Source organism: Aythya ferina (genome assembly GCF_964211825.1).
Source record: "Aythya ferina genome assembly, chromosome: 16".
Lineage (NCBI taxonomy): Eukaryota > Metazoa > Chordata > Aves > Anseriformes > Anatidae > Aythya > Aythya ferina.
In genome coordinates, this window is record NC_140315.1 from 9449608 (window position 1) to 9471154 (window position 21547).

General features: G+C 42.2%; 1 protein-coding gene across 9 annotated transcripts in view; it reads right to left on the minus strand.

Moving 5' to 3' along the window:
- Nucleotides 1-20715, minus strand: part of PHF20 (PHD finger protein 20) — a 69020-nt gene extending 48305 nt beyond the window's left edge. For 4 of the 9 annotated variants that reach the window (XM_084538291.1, XM_084538290.1, XM_084538288.1 and 1 more), the window contains exons 1-8: nt 20587-20715; nt 18369-18415; nt 16879-16926; nt 13968-14022; nt 7349-7463; nt 923-1094; nt 659-743; nt 67-146 (exon numbers count right to left, since the gene is read on the minus strand). In XM_084538291.1, coding sequence (XP_084394417.1) covers nt 67-146; nt 659-743; nt 923-1094; nt 7349-7431 — 420 coding nt within the window. In that variant the 5' untranslated portion in view covers nt 7432-7463; nt 13968-14022; nt 16879-16926; nt 18369-18415; nt 20587-20715. Of the gene's footprint in view, nt 1-66; nt 147-658; nt 744-922; nt 1095-7348; nt 7464-12214; nt 12343-12755; nt 12820-13967; nt 14023-16878; nt 16927-18368; nt 18416-20285; nt 20309-20586 lie in introns of those variants that run through there. The other 5 variants (XM_084538292.1, XM_084538289.1, XM_084538285.1 and 2 more) reach the window with 3 other exon arrangements.
- Nucleotides 20716-21547: the final 832 nt, after the last annotated feature.

The window sequence follows — 21547 nt, forward strand, 5'->3', positions numbered from 1 at the left end:
TTTATAGTTCAAACCTAGTTACTTGCACCAACTGTTTTAGAATATTAGAATGAACACACAACTTACCTGATCTTTGGAAAAAGCTTTGACATGAATGTTTTTGACAGTCTGAACTACACCATCATAAAATTTCACTGTGTATGTACCTAAAATTTGAAAACAAAGCAGACAGTATTAAAGATCAGAAGTTATTTAACAGAGTATCTACTAACAGCTCCAATAATGAAGCTGGATACTTTTTTCTCCTTGATCTTACAAGGTACAGTCAATGGAAAGAAAGCACAGCACAAAAACAAGTCTATACTAATTGATACTCAAAAGAAGCATGACTATGCTTGTAAGTCTCTTTGTAAAGAGTTTCTGCAGCTATGACATCAGTTTTACTGTAATTACACACACCCCTTAGACTATAAATTTAGGAAGAAACAACTTTCTCCAAATATATACTTAAAGCAATTACTGACTAGATAACCCAGAAGGTTCTTTGTTCATAAGAAGGACAAAAGGATACAGTAAGAGTTGATGACAGATTAAGATACGTAATTAAAAAAAAGTCCCAGTTGCTTTCTGTTTCTGTACTCTCTCCTCTTAACCAAAAAGGCACATAACTATAAATGTACTACTAAAAAGCATGACAAAAACATAAGCGAGTCCTTACCATCTTTGTTAACTGAAGTAACTTTGGCTGGATAGAAGCGACAGTCAGACCAGCATGCCAACACCTGATCATTTATATGAAAACCCTACAAGACAGTATTTAAAAGTGTTTTCATCTTAGAAATACAGAAATATACACCTTTATTAAAACATCAGAACAATTAGCTTTCCAGTATTTAAAATAAGCCCTAAAGCTTATACAGCAGGCAATGAAACAACAGCGCATTGGTTTAACATTCTCAAATATCCTTTATTTTCTACTTACTGCACACCCTTCTTCCTCATGTAATCCTTCTTTTCTTAACTGTATTTTCTCTAAGGGACGCAAATAAGGACTGTCCCAACAAAACCATTCATCATATCTATGGTTCCAGCGTTTGAAATGGATAAGCACTTTTCCTTCTTCATAATCAATTTCTTCAATATGAGCTGGATACCTGGACAGAACAGAGATTAAAATATTTCAGTTAAGAACAAACATGTCCCATATGCTTACTCTAACTACAGCGTAAACATCACATACAGATTGCTTTCTGCATGATCAAAAGCAAAATAAATGAAGACTGCTTGAGCAGGTGTGGTGGGGATCCATGTTACTGTACCTAACAACCTTTAGTTTCTAAGTTCTCAGTATTATTTCACTTATTGCTTGTATAAGCAGTAAAAATGCTACAGATGACTTGGAGCTCAGTACAGAATGAATCCCACAACTGAACAACATAAAAGCAAACACTGGTTACAGAAAAAAGACAACTGAGGAGTTTCTAGTCTGGGGTGGAAAACATAGCTAGAAATCAGTAAGTCAAGAAAGCCTTCCCCATACCTAGAAATTTTACATGTACACAAAATTGATAGATTCAGCTCCCTCTTAACAACATCTGAAGGTCAATACAGTAACTTCTTCCAGAGATACCCATCAACACGTGTCATAAATTGCCTCTTCAGTTTAACTGCGTAAGTCTAATGTAGACACTACACCCAATTTAAGTTCTGGGTTCTTAAAGTTAAATTCCGTTTTCAAAGTCCTAGGAATTTCAAGCAAGGCTCTTGGTATACTGAAAGCACAGGAACCAGCGAGAGGGCACACAATGATTTCTAATCAGGAAGACCTCAAACTATGCATTTCTTTAATTGCATTGGTAATTTGCAACTTAAATACGCATTTCAGAATCACATCTTCAGTTGGGATAGTGAAATGTGCTAACATCCCAAATATTGAAATTTTCCCTCTGCAGTAATAGCACCAGGAGAAAACCTTTACTCGTCAATGTTTTTATTTCAGATAACTGAAAACAAGACCCCACTAAATTCTGGAACAAAGGCCTAAAGGAAAACAAAAACAAAAAAACCTCAAACCCAGAAGTACTCTTTACCTAATAAATCACAATTATAGATCACACTTAAGAAGACAGAATAAGGGGTAGGAGCATAAAGAAGTGGCATTTCAAAAGGATTAAGCTTAACACTAAAAATAAAACTAAAAAAGAATGAATTGAGACTTAAAATACAATACAGAGTATTACTTTACAATCCCATACGGACCAAAAGAAGGGTTACCTACAACTTAAATACTTCAGCAGATATGAGATGTTCGTAACTTCTTCAAAGAGAGCTACAAATACTCCACACCAGAGAGTTGCACTGCAGCCACAGCCTAAGGCCCTGCCTAAAACCACATACCTCACCTCAAGCATTGCCATTACTCTGTTCCTGTATATTATCAGAACACATACAGCAAAGGCTATGGAGGAGAAAGAAAACAGGATAGGAGATACTTAGGGTAGGGATACCTTTACCCCTTCCTTCCTAGAAAGTAACTTTCCTTTTCTAGTGATGGCTAAGAGATATCACATTTACAGAATCACAGAATCATCTAGGTTGGAAGAGACCTCCAAGATCACCTGGTCCAACCTCTGACCTAACACTAACCAGTCCTCCACTAAACCATATCCCTAAGCTCTACATCTAAACGTCTTCTAAAGACCTCCAGGGATGGTGACTCCACCACTTCCCTGGGCAGCCCGTTCCAATGCCTCACAACCCTTTCAGTAAAGAAGTTCTTCCTAACATCCAACCTAAAACTCCCCTGGCTCAACTTAAGCCCATTCCCCCTCGTCCTGTCACCAGGCCCATGGGAGAACAGACCAACCCCCACCTTGCTACAACCTCCTTTAAGGTACCTGTAGAGAGCAATAAGGTCGCCCCTGAGCCTCCTCTTCTCCAGGCTGAACAAACCCAGCTCCCTCAGCCGCTCCTCGTAGGACTTGTTCTCCAGGCCCCTCACCAGCTTCGTCGCCCTTCTCTGCACCCGCTCAAGCACCTCGATGTCCTTCTTGTAGCGAGGGGCCCAAAACTGAACACAGTACTCGAGGTGCGGCCTCACCAGAGCTGAGTACAGGGGGACGATCACCTCCCTAGCCCTGCTGGCCACACTGTTCCTGATACAAGCCAGGATGCCGTTGGCCTTCTTGGCCAGCTGAGCACACTGCTGGCTCATATTCAGCTGACTATCCACCAATGCTCCCTGGTCCTTCTCTGCCAGGCAGCTCTCCAACCACTCATCTCCCAGCCTGTAGCTCTGCTTGGGGTTATTGCGCCCCAGGTGCAGGACCCGGCACTTGGCCTTGTTGAACTTGATACAGTTGGCCTCAGCCCATCGGTCCAGATAACCTGAGCAGTTCTGGGTTTGATAAGGAAGGAAGATTCAAAGTCCTTCCACATACAAGAAAGTTCTATTAAAGGTAGCTTTCTCTTGTATATCTCAGCAACTACAAAACACTCAGTAGAGGTAACTACAAAAAGCATTACCCAGTTCCCTGCATAGTACAGCAAAAATGAAGACAGGAATTTCCAGGTCCTCTCAATGAGAGACCAGCAAAAGGAAGTTCTTGCCTGAAGCTCATCCAGATCCTCAAAGATAAAGAGGGATACTGATAAAGAATGATCAAGAACAGACTTAAACTAATGATCTGTTCTACAAAGACATCCATCTCTGATAAACCCACGCAGCCACTAGTTTTCTCCTGCAGGAGAGAGACATGCCCACGTGACAGGACTCAATGAACTATACAGTCCAAGACTATTGCCTTCTTCATACAGGGAAAGGAAGAACAGGATCCTTCACCACAAGAACCACCACCTGGGAACTGTGCACCAGTACCATACGCACCTATTCCATCTCGCCTTCTAAAAATCCCCTGATAGTGGGGGAGACCCTGATCTATCAACAATAGCAGCAAAAACATACTTGACAGTAAGCCTCAATTTTTAGCCTGGCTGAGAGCCAGTGTGGGTGAACTGCAGTTCCTGGGTAACATACAGGGAAGGCTGAACATCTTCCCTTTTTGAGGCAACCACCATCAGTGAACAACGTTCAGTGCTCAACTGGAACACGGGATCTATTAGAAGCTCTGCTACATCTAGCTAGAAACTTCAACGGCCCTCCCCAACACGACCTTTTCAGCTACGAAGCACCATGGCACTGCCTTGTGCCTGGAAACTTTAAAGTGAAGAAAAAAGTTCACAGGTTCTCAACAGCTCTGAGCACTACACATGGACACTGCAAGCTTCCTTCCTCCAGCATTTATCCCCTAGCTTTCAAAGTGTTGTGCCTCCTGAAGTCCACACAGATATACACAGAAGTGGTAGAAGCAATACAGCACATGCTTTTTATGAACGTTGTAGGGATATCCAAAAAGCCTGTGAACTTACCATGGGACAGACGTAACTTAAGAAACTTGTTTAATCAGGAAAACACACTATGGAAAGATACGCAAAGCGAAAAGCCAACAGCTGAAGTCTGGATTACAAGGCATGAAAAGATCAGACTGCCAGGTGTCCAGGTATGGGCCGTCCTCTCCCAAACCACAAAGGAAGCATGGCTCCCTGGGCTTTCAGAGCAACTAACTGATTTGGGGCAAGAAATTAGTTAGAGACTGATTTGAGTATTTACCCAACAACCTGTGAAAAACAAGTTGCAGTCAGACAACTTCCTACGATTTAATCAGGAGACTAAAACAGATGGCCTTCCAGATCAATTCAAAAGGAACCGTGAGCTTGTATCTTTCAAGGTCTTATGCCTAATGAGCTAGCTAAACAGAAAGCAAGGGAAAACCACCAAGAATCACAAACTATGGGAATAAGTTTTGATAAGAACACCCAAGCAACACTCAAAATCTCAAAACAGCGTAACTCTTTATCAGACAGGGATTAGCAGTGACTGGCAACTTCAGACTACAGCTGTCAGAGCACAGCAAACAATATGAAAATAAGTTTCTTGTACAGACAAGTGTAAAGCCCTCCCCTTTTCTTTGTAGGAGTATTTGGAAATTTAAAATCACAGTGCTGACTAGAAGTACTTCCCCTCTCTCAGCACTGGAATAATTTGTATCCCTTTCCTTGGAATAATTTGTATCCCTTTCCTTTCCTATATACTTAGTTGCAAGTGCTGTAACACCCCTTTTTTCTTGGAGCTAGGAAAAGAGGAGCTTACTGTAGTCAAGACAACACTAAGAAGAACAGAAATGTCTATGAGGACAACAGCTATGAGCTTCCATCCTTTCAGTAGTGGAACAAAATTCTGACAGCATGTACAATTAAACAATCTTTACCATAACAGGGCAGTAAAATTATCCTAGGAAGAGTAATCTTGATCTCAATACTCAAGAACCTCAACTAGAATCAAAAGTTTCATTATAACCATTATAACAGCTCAGCCAAGCCTTTAAAATAAGGCAAGCACCAAAGTACTCACTCTACTCTCTGGAGTTCAAGCCTAGAAGGTTACCCAGACAACCAACATCAGGAATTTCAGCACACATTCAATACACTATGATCATTAAGATACACCAAAGCAACCTTTGAGATGCGATCTAAGTGACACAAACATTCACTTCGCAGCCTGGCAAGGAGCAGCTGTTACACTGACTCCTCTGCTGGCATGTGCAAACTTTTTCTATTCAATAGGGCTGGGAGGCTGGCATCATAACCAAACACCGTGGAAGTCCTGAACTAGCATTCCAGGGCAAGAGTTGCTGCCATGAAAGGCAGGTAAATGAGGCTCTGATATGAAACACTTCCCAAAGCACTACTGCAATTTGAGAAGCGATACCGGCCCACTAATTGACTAGTGCGTTTGGTATTGAGCACAGAAATCAAAGGCAGCCCTCTGTTCAAAGAGGAGACCTCTGCCTATGTTTAAGTACCAAGATAGCAACAAAACAAAAAGCTTGGACCTCTGAAGATCTAGAAGAGATAGCATCTGGAAACAGACAATTTTATATCCACATAAAAGGAGTGCATTGTAGCCATATCAGAGAGTGGTCCTGTTCATGCAGGAGCAGGTGAAAGTACAACATGAAAATAGTCTGCTGTCCTCTACATTCCATACCTTCTATGAAAGAGATTGGACAGGTATCCCCAGTCTGTCGCTGCTAATGCTGCTAAGAGAAAATAAGCCCTCAGTTTTTAAAGGTTTTGGTTCATAACCCCTTAATACAGAAATATATGGAGATTACCAGTCAAGGAAACGTGGACTTCCTGACCCAGGTTTCCAAAACTCAGCAAGCAAAGAAAAAAAATCAAAACTAAGTTGCAGAACATGCAGAACATGCAGGTCAATTAAAATTAAGAGCTTTTAAAAAGTAAGTGTTTGGTTTTGGACACTTAGTATATACAAAATTCCAATTTAAGTCAAGGGATACGTGGAAAGTAGTGGGTGTTGAATTCTATCCCAGCCTGCCAGGTTTTCCCATGTAAGCACTACATACTCATACTCTGAGCCACTGTTGTTCTCCAAACACATCAGATAGGTAGTTACTAATCAGAATTTTTAGTCTTACTCAAATGTGATCTATACTCTACTGTACCTCTAGTAAGCCTACACTACAGGCTAAGAAACCTTTTTTGTAAGCTTGACAATTACTTCTCGCATAAACAAAGCTCAAGAATACAAAAGATACATGCAGATTCAGGCTGAAGCCTTACCTATGCAACTCTCAGTCACACAGGAAAGGCAACAAAATATAACTTAATATTTGCGCTTCATGTTCTTTCCATAAAGAGCTACATTTAACATTACCTAAACAGAAGGTTTGAAGTTGGCTCAAACTTAACCTAAATTGGCTCAGTTACCCCATGTTAACTTTTAGGGCTTTTTCCCCTCCTGCTGCAGTTGCTAAGTCTTCTTCCTCACAACTCGAGTCTGCAAGACAAGCTCTATAGCATTCCAAACTTAATAGCATTTCCCCATCCAGTTCATTAATTTGGTGGCTGACCACCCTCGGGCTATAACAATTTCAGACTTTAAATCCTACAACTTCTTAACAGCAATGGGAAAGAAAGCACTGAGGAAATACCTTGGGTACTCTATACTTCAAAGGATTTATCTCTTCACAATGACTACTCTGTGTATAGCACAGAGTAAAAACGTGAATTGCAGAGTACCAGTCTGAAGCCCTGCTAGGTCTGTGTAGTCCTATTTCCCAGACATACAGCACTAGTACACGTTTTAAAAGGCCAGCACAACAGATCAGCACGTATTGCCCATTTTAAGCACTGGTATATAAACTGCTAGAAATTAACTACTTTCCTAAAAACAAACGACCAGGACTCTAAATACGGTATCAATATAAAATGTTTAATATATTAAAGACTTAGAGTTAATATAATATGAATGTTTTTAAAAATATACCAGTTTTTTAATCTGTCACGGGCTTCCAACTGGGCTCCCACCTCAAAGTTGATCCCTCTTCTATTCGGAGGATGTTTTGTCATTTTGTAAAATCAACACTGCTGATTTTATTCCCCTGAAAAATGCAATTAAATATCAATCACTAATCAAGACACATACAAAATAAACTTATGCACCATAACCCCCAAGAGCTAGATGTTAAGGGACCCTGGTATTTCTTGTTTACAGGAACTAGTGGGGACCATTACCTCTTAAACAGGAGTTCCCAAGCGATAGTGTGCAGAATCATTCAAGAAATGTGTTCAAAAGGATAGCTACCAGACAAGGAAAGATTGAAGCTCAACCTTTGTCCATCAGTCAATTAAGAACTCTGCAACCCAATGTTTATTCAAGACTGAGAGAGAAGTTTCATATTATTTCCCCCCTCCCCTTCCTGGTTTTAAGGAAAACAAGGAATCCAGTAAATAGGAAGTGGGCAAAAACATACGTAGTAACAATCTTTCAAAATCTATGTTAGTAAAACACTCTCAAATGCTATGTTACCTCATCACTACAAATGCAGGAATTTAAAGAATCACGCAGATACTTTAACCAACTTTAGAAACTGCCTAAACTGTTACCGTATTTGTGTTTTCTTCCCTCTTCTCCACCATTTTAACCAGAAAATAAAAAGTCTCTTAACACATCCAACAGATAAACATTTTAAGAAATCTTGCCAAAGGTACATTTTGTATGAAGCCTGATCAGAAGCTACTTCTCCCGAATTTTTGTCAGTCACTTCCCACAATTATAAGATACAAATTATGAATCCATTCCTGTAGTCTTTAAGCTCACAAGACCCAAAAATTGGAGTATGCTTTATAGCCTACAGTAAGAAGCCATTACAGAATATCACAGAATGGTTTGGGTTCGAAGGAGCCTTAAAGCCCACCCAGCCCCAACCCTTGCCATGGACAGGGGCCCCTACCCCCAGTCCAGACCACCCCTGGCCCCATCCAGCCCTGCCTTGGGCACTGCCAGGGATGGGGCAGCCACAGCTGCTCTGGGCAACCTGGACCAGGGGCCTCACCACCCTCAGAGGGAAGAATCTCCTCCTGTATCTTGAGGATTCAAAGAAAGGTGCATAAAATGGATGCAAACTAAATTTAAAAAAAACAAAAACAAACAACAACAAAAAAAACTGTCATGCTGCAAGAATGAGTAGACATGCACAGGCAACTGAAGTAAGCAGTAGCACTTTCTTTCACAGAATAGATTAACAGCAATGGCATCTGCTGAGCTGCACCTCTAAGAAGATTAACATTATTTTATGAAAAACTACTCAAAGTTCAAACATGGTTTGGAAACCAAAAATCTTTAAGAAAGTCATAAAGCTTCTATTGCAGAGAAAAGCTATTCCACTGACATACTTTGTATACCAGGCCATTTGCTATGGGAGGGCCATATAGGCACCCCCACAACCTCAAGCAACACAAGCACATTACAAAGAAACTGCTCTACCACAAGATTACCTGTTTTCTTCCTCTGAAGCACAGCTTTATACCTACTTTCTCTACTATTAAAACAGCATGCAAAGGTATGGGGAAAAAAACAAACTGCTATTGGCAGAGTGCTCAATTCACTACACAGTGATTCATTGACACTACCTGCAAGGTATTTCAGCCACCTAGGAACTGAGAATCATTTCAAGTTACTTTTCTTGAGTATCTGATAAACAGCTGACTAGCTCAGCATGGCTCTGAATCAGTCCAGGAACCAGAGCCAGTGTTGGCTTACATGGCTAGACATTTGGGGGTGTGGGTGTTACCTTCCAGCTCCATAGCTTTTAATTAGAAAAGGGGAGGGGAAAGGAAATCAAAGAAAACTGGGGGGTTACATTCTGAAGAAAAAACACTAAGAATAATAAAAAAAAAAATCCCACCAACAACTAATGCTATTCTGAAAATCTAAGAAGTAACTGAAAATTTATTTTTTCTTTTTTAAACAGCTTATCCACCTGCACCTCAAACGGAACATCCTCTACTTCCTCCACAGATCTACATCAATGAAATATCACTTTCTGGCATTAGCAACAGAATTCAATGCCTCCCAACACAAAGTAGACACACGTGTTGCTTAATGCTTGTAACACAGGAGAAGTTGGGGCTGCAAGTTGACTCTTGTCCAAGCAAACTTGCTTTCCATCTCACTGATAGGGACACGCAAAGACCAAGTACTCCTAAATGCCACAAGTACACTAATGAAGCTCTACAGGAGACCCCCCTTCAGGAAAAGCTGCAAGGCATTCCAGCTCGCCTGCAAGAGGAGCATACCAGCCTCGCTACTTCAGTAGCAGTATCTTGTACAATAGGGCTTCTACACATAAATGTCAGCAACTTCGTCAAGGAAGGTCTTCAGGTTTCAGTTAAATATCAAAATAAAAAGAATTAAAGAGCGTCACAACAAGAGGGAAATCTGAAAAACCAGCAAAAGTCATTTAATTTTACTTAGAGGGGCTGCAGGTCCTCTAAAACTGAACTTTCCTCCTCACAGCTGGTCAGCTGAACACCACCATTTGTTAGAGCACACACTTACTACCCCTCACCGCCTCAGCCAAGCCTGTTACAAGGCAACCGATCAGGAAGTTGAACAAGAGCAGAAGATTTAGGGAAAAAACCACCCACATCACCACCCCTTCCCCACGTTCTTCCTTCTTCTCCCCTTCCGCATCGTGAAATTTGGGCTTCTTCGGGTTCTCGCATCCCTCTGATCCTGTTATCTCAATCCAGCAGTCCCTATGCTCACATGCCCTGCAAACCAGGCTGTCTTCTTCATCTGCAGCTCGTTTCAGGAACGGCTTCCTCCAGCAGATATATACTTGGCAGAACATTACACAACACAGCTAAGTTAGTAGAGGAGCTCAACAGTCCTACGCTTAAATGTACAGCCCTAAAGAAAGACTGAAAGCAGATGATAAAACTTTTACTGGGAGCCATCACATAGTTCTTTGTGAACAGGGCCATCGGGCAAACCCAAAGCCCTCCACATTGCACAGCATGACCGTGACCTCCTGAAGTACCTCACTGCTCAGAGAGACAACACTGAGCACAGTGTTTTTCCTCTGCTTCATATCTTAGATTCTCTGTCCAATCCTGCAATAACTACCTAAAAAACTTTAAACTATACCAGAACAGATATACCAAAACAACTCCAGACAGTCTCTAGCAGAAAATTAATTTATACTGACTTGGCAACTAAAACAAGACATGGGCAGGCCTTTCACTTTGGTAACTCCGGGAATCCATCTTCCTCAAGTGCTTGAGACCACAAGAAAAGCAAGCGGTGGTTACTACATCTACCCCCAAAGCTGAAAGGCTTTTCTTTAACACTTCTTATTCCACTATGAAAATCAGGAGCATTTCAGAAACCGTTACTCTAGAACTTAGACAAGTTGCTAGTTTCAACAGAACGCACTTCCAAATCTGTGTGAGTAGAAGCACATATTTCTGGTGTTTAGAAGAGAGATCCTTACCTTCCCTGTACAAGTCAGGGTGAAGCAATTTAGATTTAAAAGACTATTCAAATACTTACAGGTACCAATTAGGAAGGTACATTTATATGTAAGGACAATGCAGAGAAGAATACACTTAAATTAATAGAACCCTTTGGGAATCATGATTTTTTTTTGTCTTTCAGAACAAGTCTTCTGCTCCACTAAAGAGGTCCTGCATACTCTCAGCTGTAGCATTTCCTACTCTCTTCAGTTTTAAGCTCCCATGAGTGCTTAGCCCCAAATCTGGAGCATCAGTAAGTTTTGAAAGAAGGTTCCTCTAGAAATCGAACAATTGTTTCATATTGTCATGTAAAAAGTAACTGAGCAGTTATGGCAGAGTCACTAATACCAGCCTCTTATTCTCTCTCTGAAAACTGCAGAATCACTGCAGTCTTTTCCAAAACCTCAGCTACCTTTGCAAACAATGTCTTCCAAATCACTCGTGACTATGACTGAAACATTCCCTACAATCACACCAAAACAAAACCCTGCCTTTAAACCACTTCCACTTCTAAACTGAGTATTACTTCAGCATTTCATCAGCAGCTTAGAAGGCAAATTCGCTCCCACAATTCAGCCTTATTGTCTTTGTACTTTAACTGTGCCAAACCAGGGATCTCCCTCTACCCTCCTAGCAGAGCCCAATTCACAAAAAACAAGGAACTTGATGAATAATCATAGTTCTCTGGCTTCATAAAAAGAACGTGGTTAGCTTTGGCAGATTGCATTAAAAAAATAATACTTAAACACTTAATACAAAACAGTATTAAGTTTTATTTGGAGTGTTAAGCTTGCTGTCCAATTCCAATAGGCATTCTGCATTACTGGTGGTTCCATAGGACTACAGAAAAGAGGAGGCAGGGTAGGTAGAAAAGGTATCAAAAGGTATCAAAAAGCACTTGAGAAACTGGGGAGTGAAAGGAACCAGCAAGAGGTTGTCCTGTGTTCTCTGGAGATGCACTACAAGCATAACTCAAAGCTGGACTTCTAAACCTAGCCCCAAGATTTGAAATATAGGTCCTATACAAGCAACAGAAAACCCAAATGTATTTTGCTTCCTTTACATATAGCAGTATAAGCAGTTTCTATGCTAAGACAGGATAAGAGTGGATTCCACAAAGCATAAGCTGACTCTGCCATTCACTCCAGCGCTAGACAGCATAACAACACTGCTACAACATTCTTAAACTGCCAAGGACCAAGTCCAACCACATTTTGCATATAAGGTTTTTACTGCTCAGCAATAATTACTTTTGACCTCTTATTTATACCATCTGCATACATCACACCAGCCCTTGCATCTTGCATCAGTGGTAAAACAATGAAAGCCTCACCCAGTTCACCCCCTACAATATGCATGCCCCCATCAGGGATGGTCAATCCAGAGAAGTCCATGGTCCCCACCACAATCGAAGACCTTGCAAGTGGATGACCACAGCCATGCTGTGCTGAAACCACAAACCTGCAGATGAGAAAAGGTAATGGCCGTATCAGACTGCAAGACAGTACTTACAGACACCATTTACACTATACAATACCAATGGCATCTTATGGAGACTGAGTGTAAGAATCTCACTAACATTTAACCACCACTTTTGAGAACTATTTTGGCACTGACTGGGGAGGCTGATTACAACAGACTTTTTTTTTTTTTTTTTTGCCTGTGCCATGCCTAACAAGTTTTGCCTACAGCTCCAGTGCTACTGTAAAGTATGCCTCACTGTATTTTATCCTACACTTAAAAAACAGTTCCTGTACCAGGTATTAATCTAAGGAATCCTCTGGTCCTGCTTCATATTTTGTTTGTACACACCATTTCACAGCAAGATGAGAAAGTTTCAGGACAAAACCATAAGTTACAGGAGAGATGCTTACCACTGTTTTTTTCAAACACAGTGCTGCAGATATTCAATCAAGTTCTTTTTTAGTTTCTTCTGTTCTTTTAATGCAATAGGAGCAAAAACAGGAAAAAATCTGAACTAAACGTGAAGACTATTAGACACTGCAACAAATTCCCAAGAACACTAACATCTCAATTTTTCTACCCCAAAGACACTCCAAACAAGACACCGAACTACAAGTAGTTGTACTGAGGTACACCTTGCAGTATTTTCAGCTAGATCTTAACAAATACTTACTTCTTGCTTTAGAAGTTTGCCAGACTCAATCAACAACACAGGAAATAAACTGCAACACAACACCTAAACTGGATCCTGAACTGACACGTGCTACTTCTGTAAGAGTAATACTGTATAGCGAACTCCTTAACACTGCAAACATTCACTCAAAGCATAAAACTTAGTATTTTATTTCAGACATACTTCTAGTTTACAAATGTAGACTAACAAACTGACACCAGTAGAAAACCTACGTTTACCCTCTTCTACACAGAGAAGCCAAGATTTACTTGAAGTACTCAGTGACAAAAGTGAAGGGGTGTTAGCAAACAAACTACCCTTCCTGGGTCAAGATCCTCATGTTCTCCCTAAGACAGCGAGAATGCCATTTTCATCCTATCAACAGTATCACATACAACTATGCTGCTGATTCGAATTGATGATGAGACCAACGTGGAACCAGATATTATGAACACAGGCACCTCAAAAAAAAAAAGAGGAAAACATTTTATTCTGTAATGAAGCCTATTTAGATTACCAAGTGCAATTAAAGAAATAAGTACTCAATACTGAAAAGAGTGTTTTTCAGTCATTTTTATCTCCCACTTAACTATTTCTTATTATTTTATTTTTTTTCTCCTTGTAACACACTAATGATAAAAGAAACACACGCACACTGAACAAGCAAAAAGATTTTGGAAAAGGGTTTAAGCCACATGAAATAGAGCAAATTTTTCCTAAATAAAACAAACTACATTTAAGAAGAACTACTTTAACCAAACCGCTGTTTTTTCCTTCATCTGAAAGCCTGCAATGCCTGTTTTAAGAGTACCAGAGTTAGATTTATAGGAATACGATCAACAGTGCCTTTGCAAGAATTAAGAAAAACATGAATTTAAAACAAAACTGTAAAAGATTAAAGAAAGAGAAGCTACATTTAAGAAAATTGGAAATCCATTATTATACTCACCAAGAAGAAACACGTTGCTTATTTGGCCACGAACATTCCAAACACTGCTGTACAACTATAGAAAATGAAAAAAATACTCATGAATTCTGAGACAAACAGTACTTCAGAGTTCAAAAAAATACTTCCTCTACAGAGAATCATACAGTATTACCTCTGGAATATCAATTTAATCTAAAAATACTACAATACAGAGGGTCACCAGGCTGCTGTGATCCAAATTACAGATGAACTATAAGGTCCTTAAAGACATTCTACTCCCCTCTCCCCCCAAGTATCCTGATCAAATTTCTCCATCATTTATCCTTCACGAACTAGAAGCCACCAGTAACTTCACTGTTATTGCTTCTTTCTGTACCAGGTATTTCAGAATAACTCCATACAGTAAGCGAGTAGACAGTATATAAAACTTTGTATGTGCAACTAACTTAACATTTAAGCTGCATATGTTTGAATAAATCATTAACAATTTAAACCTACCATGTAGTCAGAACTGCACTTAAAGAAAATTACAGGATATCTTCAGTTTTATCATGCACACTGAGAATGTATAGCCCTAGACAAAACACCAGGCTAAACGTCCAGCAGAGAGGATCACAATCTGTGCTCACCATCTCTTCCAAAAGACTGCTAAATACAAAACAAGTTCCTACAGGTGGTTTTCTTCCTTTTATCTCATTTACAAAAAAATTTAAGTGCCACTTTTCCAGCTAATCACTATTTGGCAGGTAAGATTTTAAAACAAGCGTACCTGAAGCATTCAGAGACTTGAGTACAACTACTCTACCCCAAACCCCTCTTTTCTTCCCATGAGTTCAATGACAACTACTACTGAGAGAAGCTCAGAAATGTCACTGTACCAATTATATTCTTATTGCCCAAACTTTCTTTAACTCTGAGGATGGAAGCTTAAAAAAAGCTTCAATTCCGAGATGTCCAAATATGAGAAGCAGCCCACAAACAAAGCCAAGACTGCCAGATCTGAGTCAAAGGGTCAACATGCCTGAGCACTCTCGATTTGGAAGCACATCAAAATTCTTTTACCAAATAATTACAGCAAACTGGGATTCATAAAAGTCATTATGTCTGATGTAATACAATTTATACTCATACTGGTGGATTTCTGCTGCAAAACTTTGTTTCTTAGAATTTCTTAAGAAGTGATCTTTTAGTACGGGTAATTTGAAAAACAATCAAAATCCTATCCGCAATAAAAGCCTTCAACTAGTTCAAATAACATACTATAATAAGCATGGCTTTTCAGATATAGCATAAAACTTGTGTTTTCTTAGTATTTCAGGTGTGTGTGTATATATATATACACATATATATATGTGTATACATATATATATATATGTATATATATATATGTATATATATGTGTGTGTGTGTATATACACACACAAAAACAATTATTTAGAAGAAATTTTGACTACTACTTCAAAAAAGCAGCCTAAAAAAAATCAAGGGAAAAAAAAAGACTGATGTGAAACAATTCTGTCATTGAATAAATCTAGCAACTTAAGATTCTTAAAATCTCTCTGATTTTAGATCTTAGTTAAGAAAAATTAAGTTCAGTGTGAAGGATATTTTAAGGTGTAAATTAATCTATCAAACAGCAAGAACTCTCTCCCAAGTTCAAATGTTTAAAAACTAAAAGACCTGCAGACTGCTCAAGCAAGCTGAATCATTTCTTATGAAAAACTTCTCTAAATCATCACAAAGTTCATCACATCAATCCATGCTGCAATGAGCATGCCACGCATGTATAGCTAAGTAAACAAACTCAAGCTAAGATGACCAAATGCAGTCCTCTTCCTTTAACAGACATCCTCTGTTGAATAAATTACATCCATCACATGGCATAGGGATGTGCATTTTGGTTGTGCAAAGTAAACAAAGAGATTCTCCCAGAACATTTTCTTCATCTACAAATCTTCTCCAAGTCAATATTTGCAAAGCTTCTCCAAAGAGCAAGAGTTTGGTAGAAACAAGCTACAGCAACCTGAATCGTTCTAATTTAGTCTGCAGATTGGGCACCTCAACACAATTTCTCCTGTTTATCTACCTGAGGTTGTATAACACCACTTCATGATGCTGAATGCACTGAGTATAAAACCATCTCCACGAAAATATTTTTGCCCTGCCTAATGGCTAATTATGGGCTTACAGAGCCTTTGTCAATCAAGAAAGAAATATGAAAGAAGTAGACCATTTCTTATTCCCATTCTATACTCCCTCAAAAGCAATAGAAAAACAACCACAACACACAAAGTTCCCTGTGCATCCTTCAGATCCCTGGAAAAGGTGCCAACTGTTTGCCTAGTTTCCTTGAGATGCAGATGAGGAAAGGAACAACACTTGGGCTCAAAAACTCATGTGGCAAACTCATTATTGTGCAAAGACAGCAGATTTCTTCTTAAAAAGAATATACCTTTAAAAAAAAATAACAGCAGGGCTAAAGGACGTGACTTCAATTTGCCTATGTATTTTCTGCTTGCTTACATGACCTCCAGAGTACTGAGTCCAATACTATTTCATACTCTGAGGGAAACAGTTGCCAACTTTTAAGTGCTAAGGTGGCATTGAAGTATTACCATCTACATCACTTCTAAAAGCACCATCTTGGTATTCAAGAAGAATCCACATTTAAGAGAGAAAATACTTAAGGTGGTACTTACAACTGAAGGTAGTAAATTGACCAACTCCTTATTTGTGACCTGATGTCCAGCCCCTGGCTTTGAGGTCACTCTGGGTGTTCCAGTGATATCCTATATATTTACAGGTTATTGTTGAACCTAAGATTTTTCTTATCACTGAGCATCAACATGTATTGCAGCTATCAGAGTAAGAGGCAACAACTGGAAGTGGATGGAATAAAAAGAAAAACACAGAAATTATCTGGTAACAGTACCTGCAGCAGCAACTGGACCTGGACTTCTGCTTCTTTGAAGAAGTCAACCTAAAAAGAATTCATAAAAAAAAAAAAAGAAACATTTTCCATTGAATCTACACCACCTGCAACACCAACCACTGAAAATCCTTTAGGCCACTTTTACAACAAGCCAGTACTCAGTGTTCTGACACTTAGACATGGCAGTCCCGGTTTCATTATTTTCAAGTAGTCTGCTTCTTCACTGGGCAGGACCAAACCTACCCTCCCTGTTAAAGAGCAGGATATATTCATCACAGCCAATGAAAGTGAAACTGCAAGTTACACTGGCTTGAGATTTGATGAAGCAAACTACATTTTCATTCACAATAATACATTATGGACACGTATCTGTGTATGTGTCACACTATAAGGAAGATGCAACTTCACAGCTTTATTACAAGAAGAAAGGAAAGAGGTGCTCTTAAAGGCTGCTTGCAGACTCATCCCCCAGCTCGGAGATGAAAGGGCATCAGGGAAAAAAAAAAAGTCAGTGCATGTTTTCGCAATACCAGTAACAGCAATACTGAGAAGAAGGAGCTGTAACCTAGGCAGAGGACCTATATAAAAACAGGGGATCGTGTCATGCAGAAGCCATTAGCAACTTTCAGTAGAGTCAAGCAGCAACTCAAGCCTGGTACTTTTTGTAAGCTCTGCTACATTACTGAAGCTTTTTAGGTTTCAGATTTAAAACTAAAGGAAACCCTAACTCAAGCCCTATCAATGGCACTGCCATTCGTGTCCTAAAAACGTTCAATTTTAAAGCTGGAACACAAGACATTCAAGGTAGTGCCTTCACTAAAACATTATGCAGAACTAGAGGATATTCTCCATTTCTCTGGTAGAGAAGTTCTGAGTATAAATAGCAAAAGAATAAACCTGATTTTAAACTAGTATATTAACCTCAACAACAAGACTAGAAAGGCTCTTCCATGCAAACTTCATACAAAAAAAAAAAAAAAAAACAAAAACATAACAGAACAAAACCCAACCCACTAACCAGTGGCTTCCCACCCCCCAAAAAAAACATGGTACATAGAGATACAGACTGACACAGGTACATTTCTTTCCAACCTATTTCAGAAACCTACCTTAAACAGAGTTCACGAAAAGACTAGTTAGCTTGCAGCTGGCTAAATCCAGACAAGGCTTGCCGAAAGTTCTCAAACCCAGCGAAACCACACAAAGGCATGTCAAGAAATTAGCAAGCACTCTCAAAAAAGCTGTAAATACTACATTCTAACCGGCGTTATTTTCTGTCACACACATCAATAAGCACTGGACATGCTATGCACCTGCACTTACAAGATCACTTAAACATGGTGCTTGCACACACACAAAAAAAACACTTTCATAAGAACAATGCCTTAAAATGCACCAGACCCAACAGTTTTTTGAACAACAGACGTCATATAGCTACTGGCATTTTGACCGTAAAAACAAACTGAAAGGTGTAAGTTACTATTTCTTACCTGAAAACAGTCTTTTCCTACAGGAGGCACAAGAAGTCAACAAAAACCTGGAAGCAAGCAAGGGAGAAAACTTTGAAGATGATAAGGAATAAATAATAATAAAAAAAGAACAGACGTGTTACAAACACTTCACAAGACTTCTCAATGTGATGTGCCACTATGTGCAAGGTATCTGCAATTATTCTTAAACAGAAAAAACAACAACAAAACCTTCTACATCTACACAATTAGGCAACCATCAAGAATGCAGTTTTAATACTGAGGCAAGCACTTATGGGTCTCAACAGTAAATCCTCCCCCTGTGTATATTCTTTAGCTCAGCTCACATCTGCACAGGACAGTGCCATATGGGCAGCAAGAGAAGACAAGTGGCAGCAGTGCAGCAACAGTGGCAGCTTCTGTCAAGGTTTGACAGATTACAGCCACAGACAATACTGAGCTGCCAGCAACACAGATATACATAAAAGATGCAGTGACAGAGAATTTAATATCCCCTACAATTAAATTAGGGATTGCACCCTCCTTCCCTGGCCAAGGGGGAGAATTTAGGTCAATATCATGGCTTAGGTTAACCAGGAACCATAAGAGCAAGAAAAAGAGCTTCAGAGAACTTATCCAATTAAAGGTAAGAATTAATTATATGCTTCTTACATTTCAATCAAGGCAGCACTGTTATGAGCAGCTACTATTCTAGCCTCATTCCCAACTTGACCTTAATTAGGTACTCTGGATTACAGGCAAGCAGATTTTTCTCTCAGGCTGCTCAAGTAAAATATTATTTCCATTCAGGACACACCAACAAAGTTATCAGTAGAATGTAAACTGAACTCTCCCATAAACTGGCTTAGGTCAAACAATCAGTATTTACCTAAACCACCTTCAATTCCTGAACTACTAGAAGTCACATGAAAAAAAATAGAGAATTGCACTACAAACGATCTCTGCTACAAGTCTTCTCATTGAGCTTTTTTTGGAGACTGGTCCTTGCTCGTAGTAGGAAGTTAAACAAGTCCACGCCAAAAGCATTTCTCTTGTACAGATGCTCAGTTACAAGCTCCTGTACAGAAACCTACATAAGGTTACTTCAAGTTATCAGCATTGTTTTTAACAAGTTACATTTCATTTGACTATGCTATACAATACCAAATTCTGTACACTGTAAAAATCAGTTGATTTCATCCAGTTTGGACTCCTGGACACTCAAACATCCCTCCTTGTCTATGTCCAAGTGTTTATGCCAGAAGCAACAGCACGGGATCACAGCAACGTTTGAGATACGAGCAGGATATTGAACAAGCAGCAGAGATGTAACTGTTCCCCAAAACTGTACTGAGAACCTCCTCGATCAACTGAGTGCTACCACAGCTACAGCCTGCACATGTGCTCCGAGCCAAGCGGTCCGACAGCCCATTCTGGAGGCAGCAAGCCATCGGGAACCCAGGTCTGTCGGGAAAAAGCACGGTGCCTCCCAGCTCTGGGTATCAAACGCACACGACGTGAAGCGGCTCCCAGCTGCGCGCAGGGAGCGATCTCGATCTCGCTTCCCCAAAGACGCCTCAGGGAGACGAGCAGCAGCAGGGAGCAGACGCGCTCCGAGGCCCGCGGCCGCCGGGACCGCCTCCGGGCGCCGGCCCCACGCGAGCTCCGTCCCCGGGGCCGCCGCGGCCGCCCCCCGCCCCGCAGAGCCCCGCCGGGAGCGGCCCCGCGCCGCTTCCTGAGGCCGCCGGGGCCGGGCTCCGCCGCCGGCCCCTCCCCGGCCGCGCACCTCCCGCCGCAGCCCCCGCCGGGCCCCGGCCCCGCCGCTCCCCCGGGCCCGTTCGGCGCCTCTCTCCCGGGCCCCGGCGCCGCCGCAAGGTCACTCGGCCGCCCCCAACGGCCGGGCCCCGCGGCGCCGGCGCTCGGCGCGCTCCTACTCACCTGGGCCGCGGGCGGAGGCGAGGGGAGAGGAGAGGAGAGGAGAGGAGAGGACAGGGAGCGGGGGCAGCGGCGGGGGCGCGGCCCGGGCCCCCCGGCCCCGGCCAGGCGGCAGCGGCGCCCGCTCGGCGCCCCCGGCCCGGCCCGGCCCGGCCCTTTGTGCGCGGGGCCGCGTGCCAGCCGCGCCGCGCCCGGCCTCCCTCCCCTCGCCTCGCCTCGCCTCGCCACGCCGCGGGCCCGCAGCGCAGCGCGGGGCGGGCGGGAGGCGCGGGCCCGGCCCGCCCGGGCGCCGCCGCGCTCTTACCGAGGGCTCTGCACGGGACAAAGGCGGAGAGCGGAGCCAAACCGCCCCCGGGCCCCGCTGCGCGCCGAGCCCAGCGCCACCGACCGCGCAGCGCCACAAAATGGCCGCCTCGCTGCGGCGCCGCCACCCGCCGCCGGAGGGGGCGGGCTCGGGCCGGGCCCCTCCCGCTCGCTGCCGGGCCGCGGGGGCGCGCAGCGCGCTCCCTGCGCGGCCCCGCGTGTTCCGGTCCTGGTCCCAGTCCCGGTCCCGGTCCCGGTCCCTGCGGAATGGCGGCGGCGGCGCCTCGCGGCCGGGGCGCTGCGGGCGAGGGGTGGGAGGACGGCCCCGGCCCTGCCGGCGAGCGGCCTCCCGACAGGCGCTGCCCCCGGGCTGGGGCGCGGCATGAGGTTTCTGCGTCCACCAGGGCTCTGAAAAAGGGTGAAATAAACCCAAAAAACACCAAACACCGCGTGCCCGCTGCCCTGAGGGGCTGTGTCTGTCTCCTCTGCGGCCCCCAGGCAGCTCGCCCTGCTCCGGGCCCCGTGCTGCCGGCCCCTGGACGGAGCCTCGCAGCCTCCTGAAAATCAAAACGCTTCTTCTCAGTTTTATGGTAACTTAAAGCCAAGAGCACGCTGGTGCAGAACAGCAAAAATCTTTGCAGATTGAAGTTCTTAACTTCAAATATTGCATGATTTGTTGCTGTGGGTGATATACGCTCCTGGTTCAGGGGGTTTGCCTGAGATAATCCATCATTTTCTGCCCGGAGGCCACGGACAGGTGAATGATGGTCACCCGCCAGGTTTGAGGGACGAAAGGGGAGCTGTTGGGGCCAAGGTGCCTGCGGGGCTTGTGCTGCAGGTAGTGCCAGTTTCACTTATAATCACTTCAATTTCAAATGATCATTTCATGGAGAAAAGCTGAAACAATTTTCAATTTTCAGTCACTAAGGAGTTGCTTTTTTTTTTACTTTTTTTTTTTTACT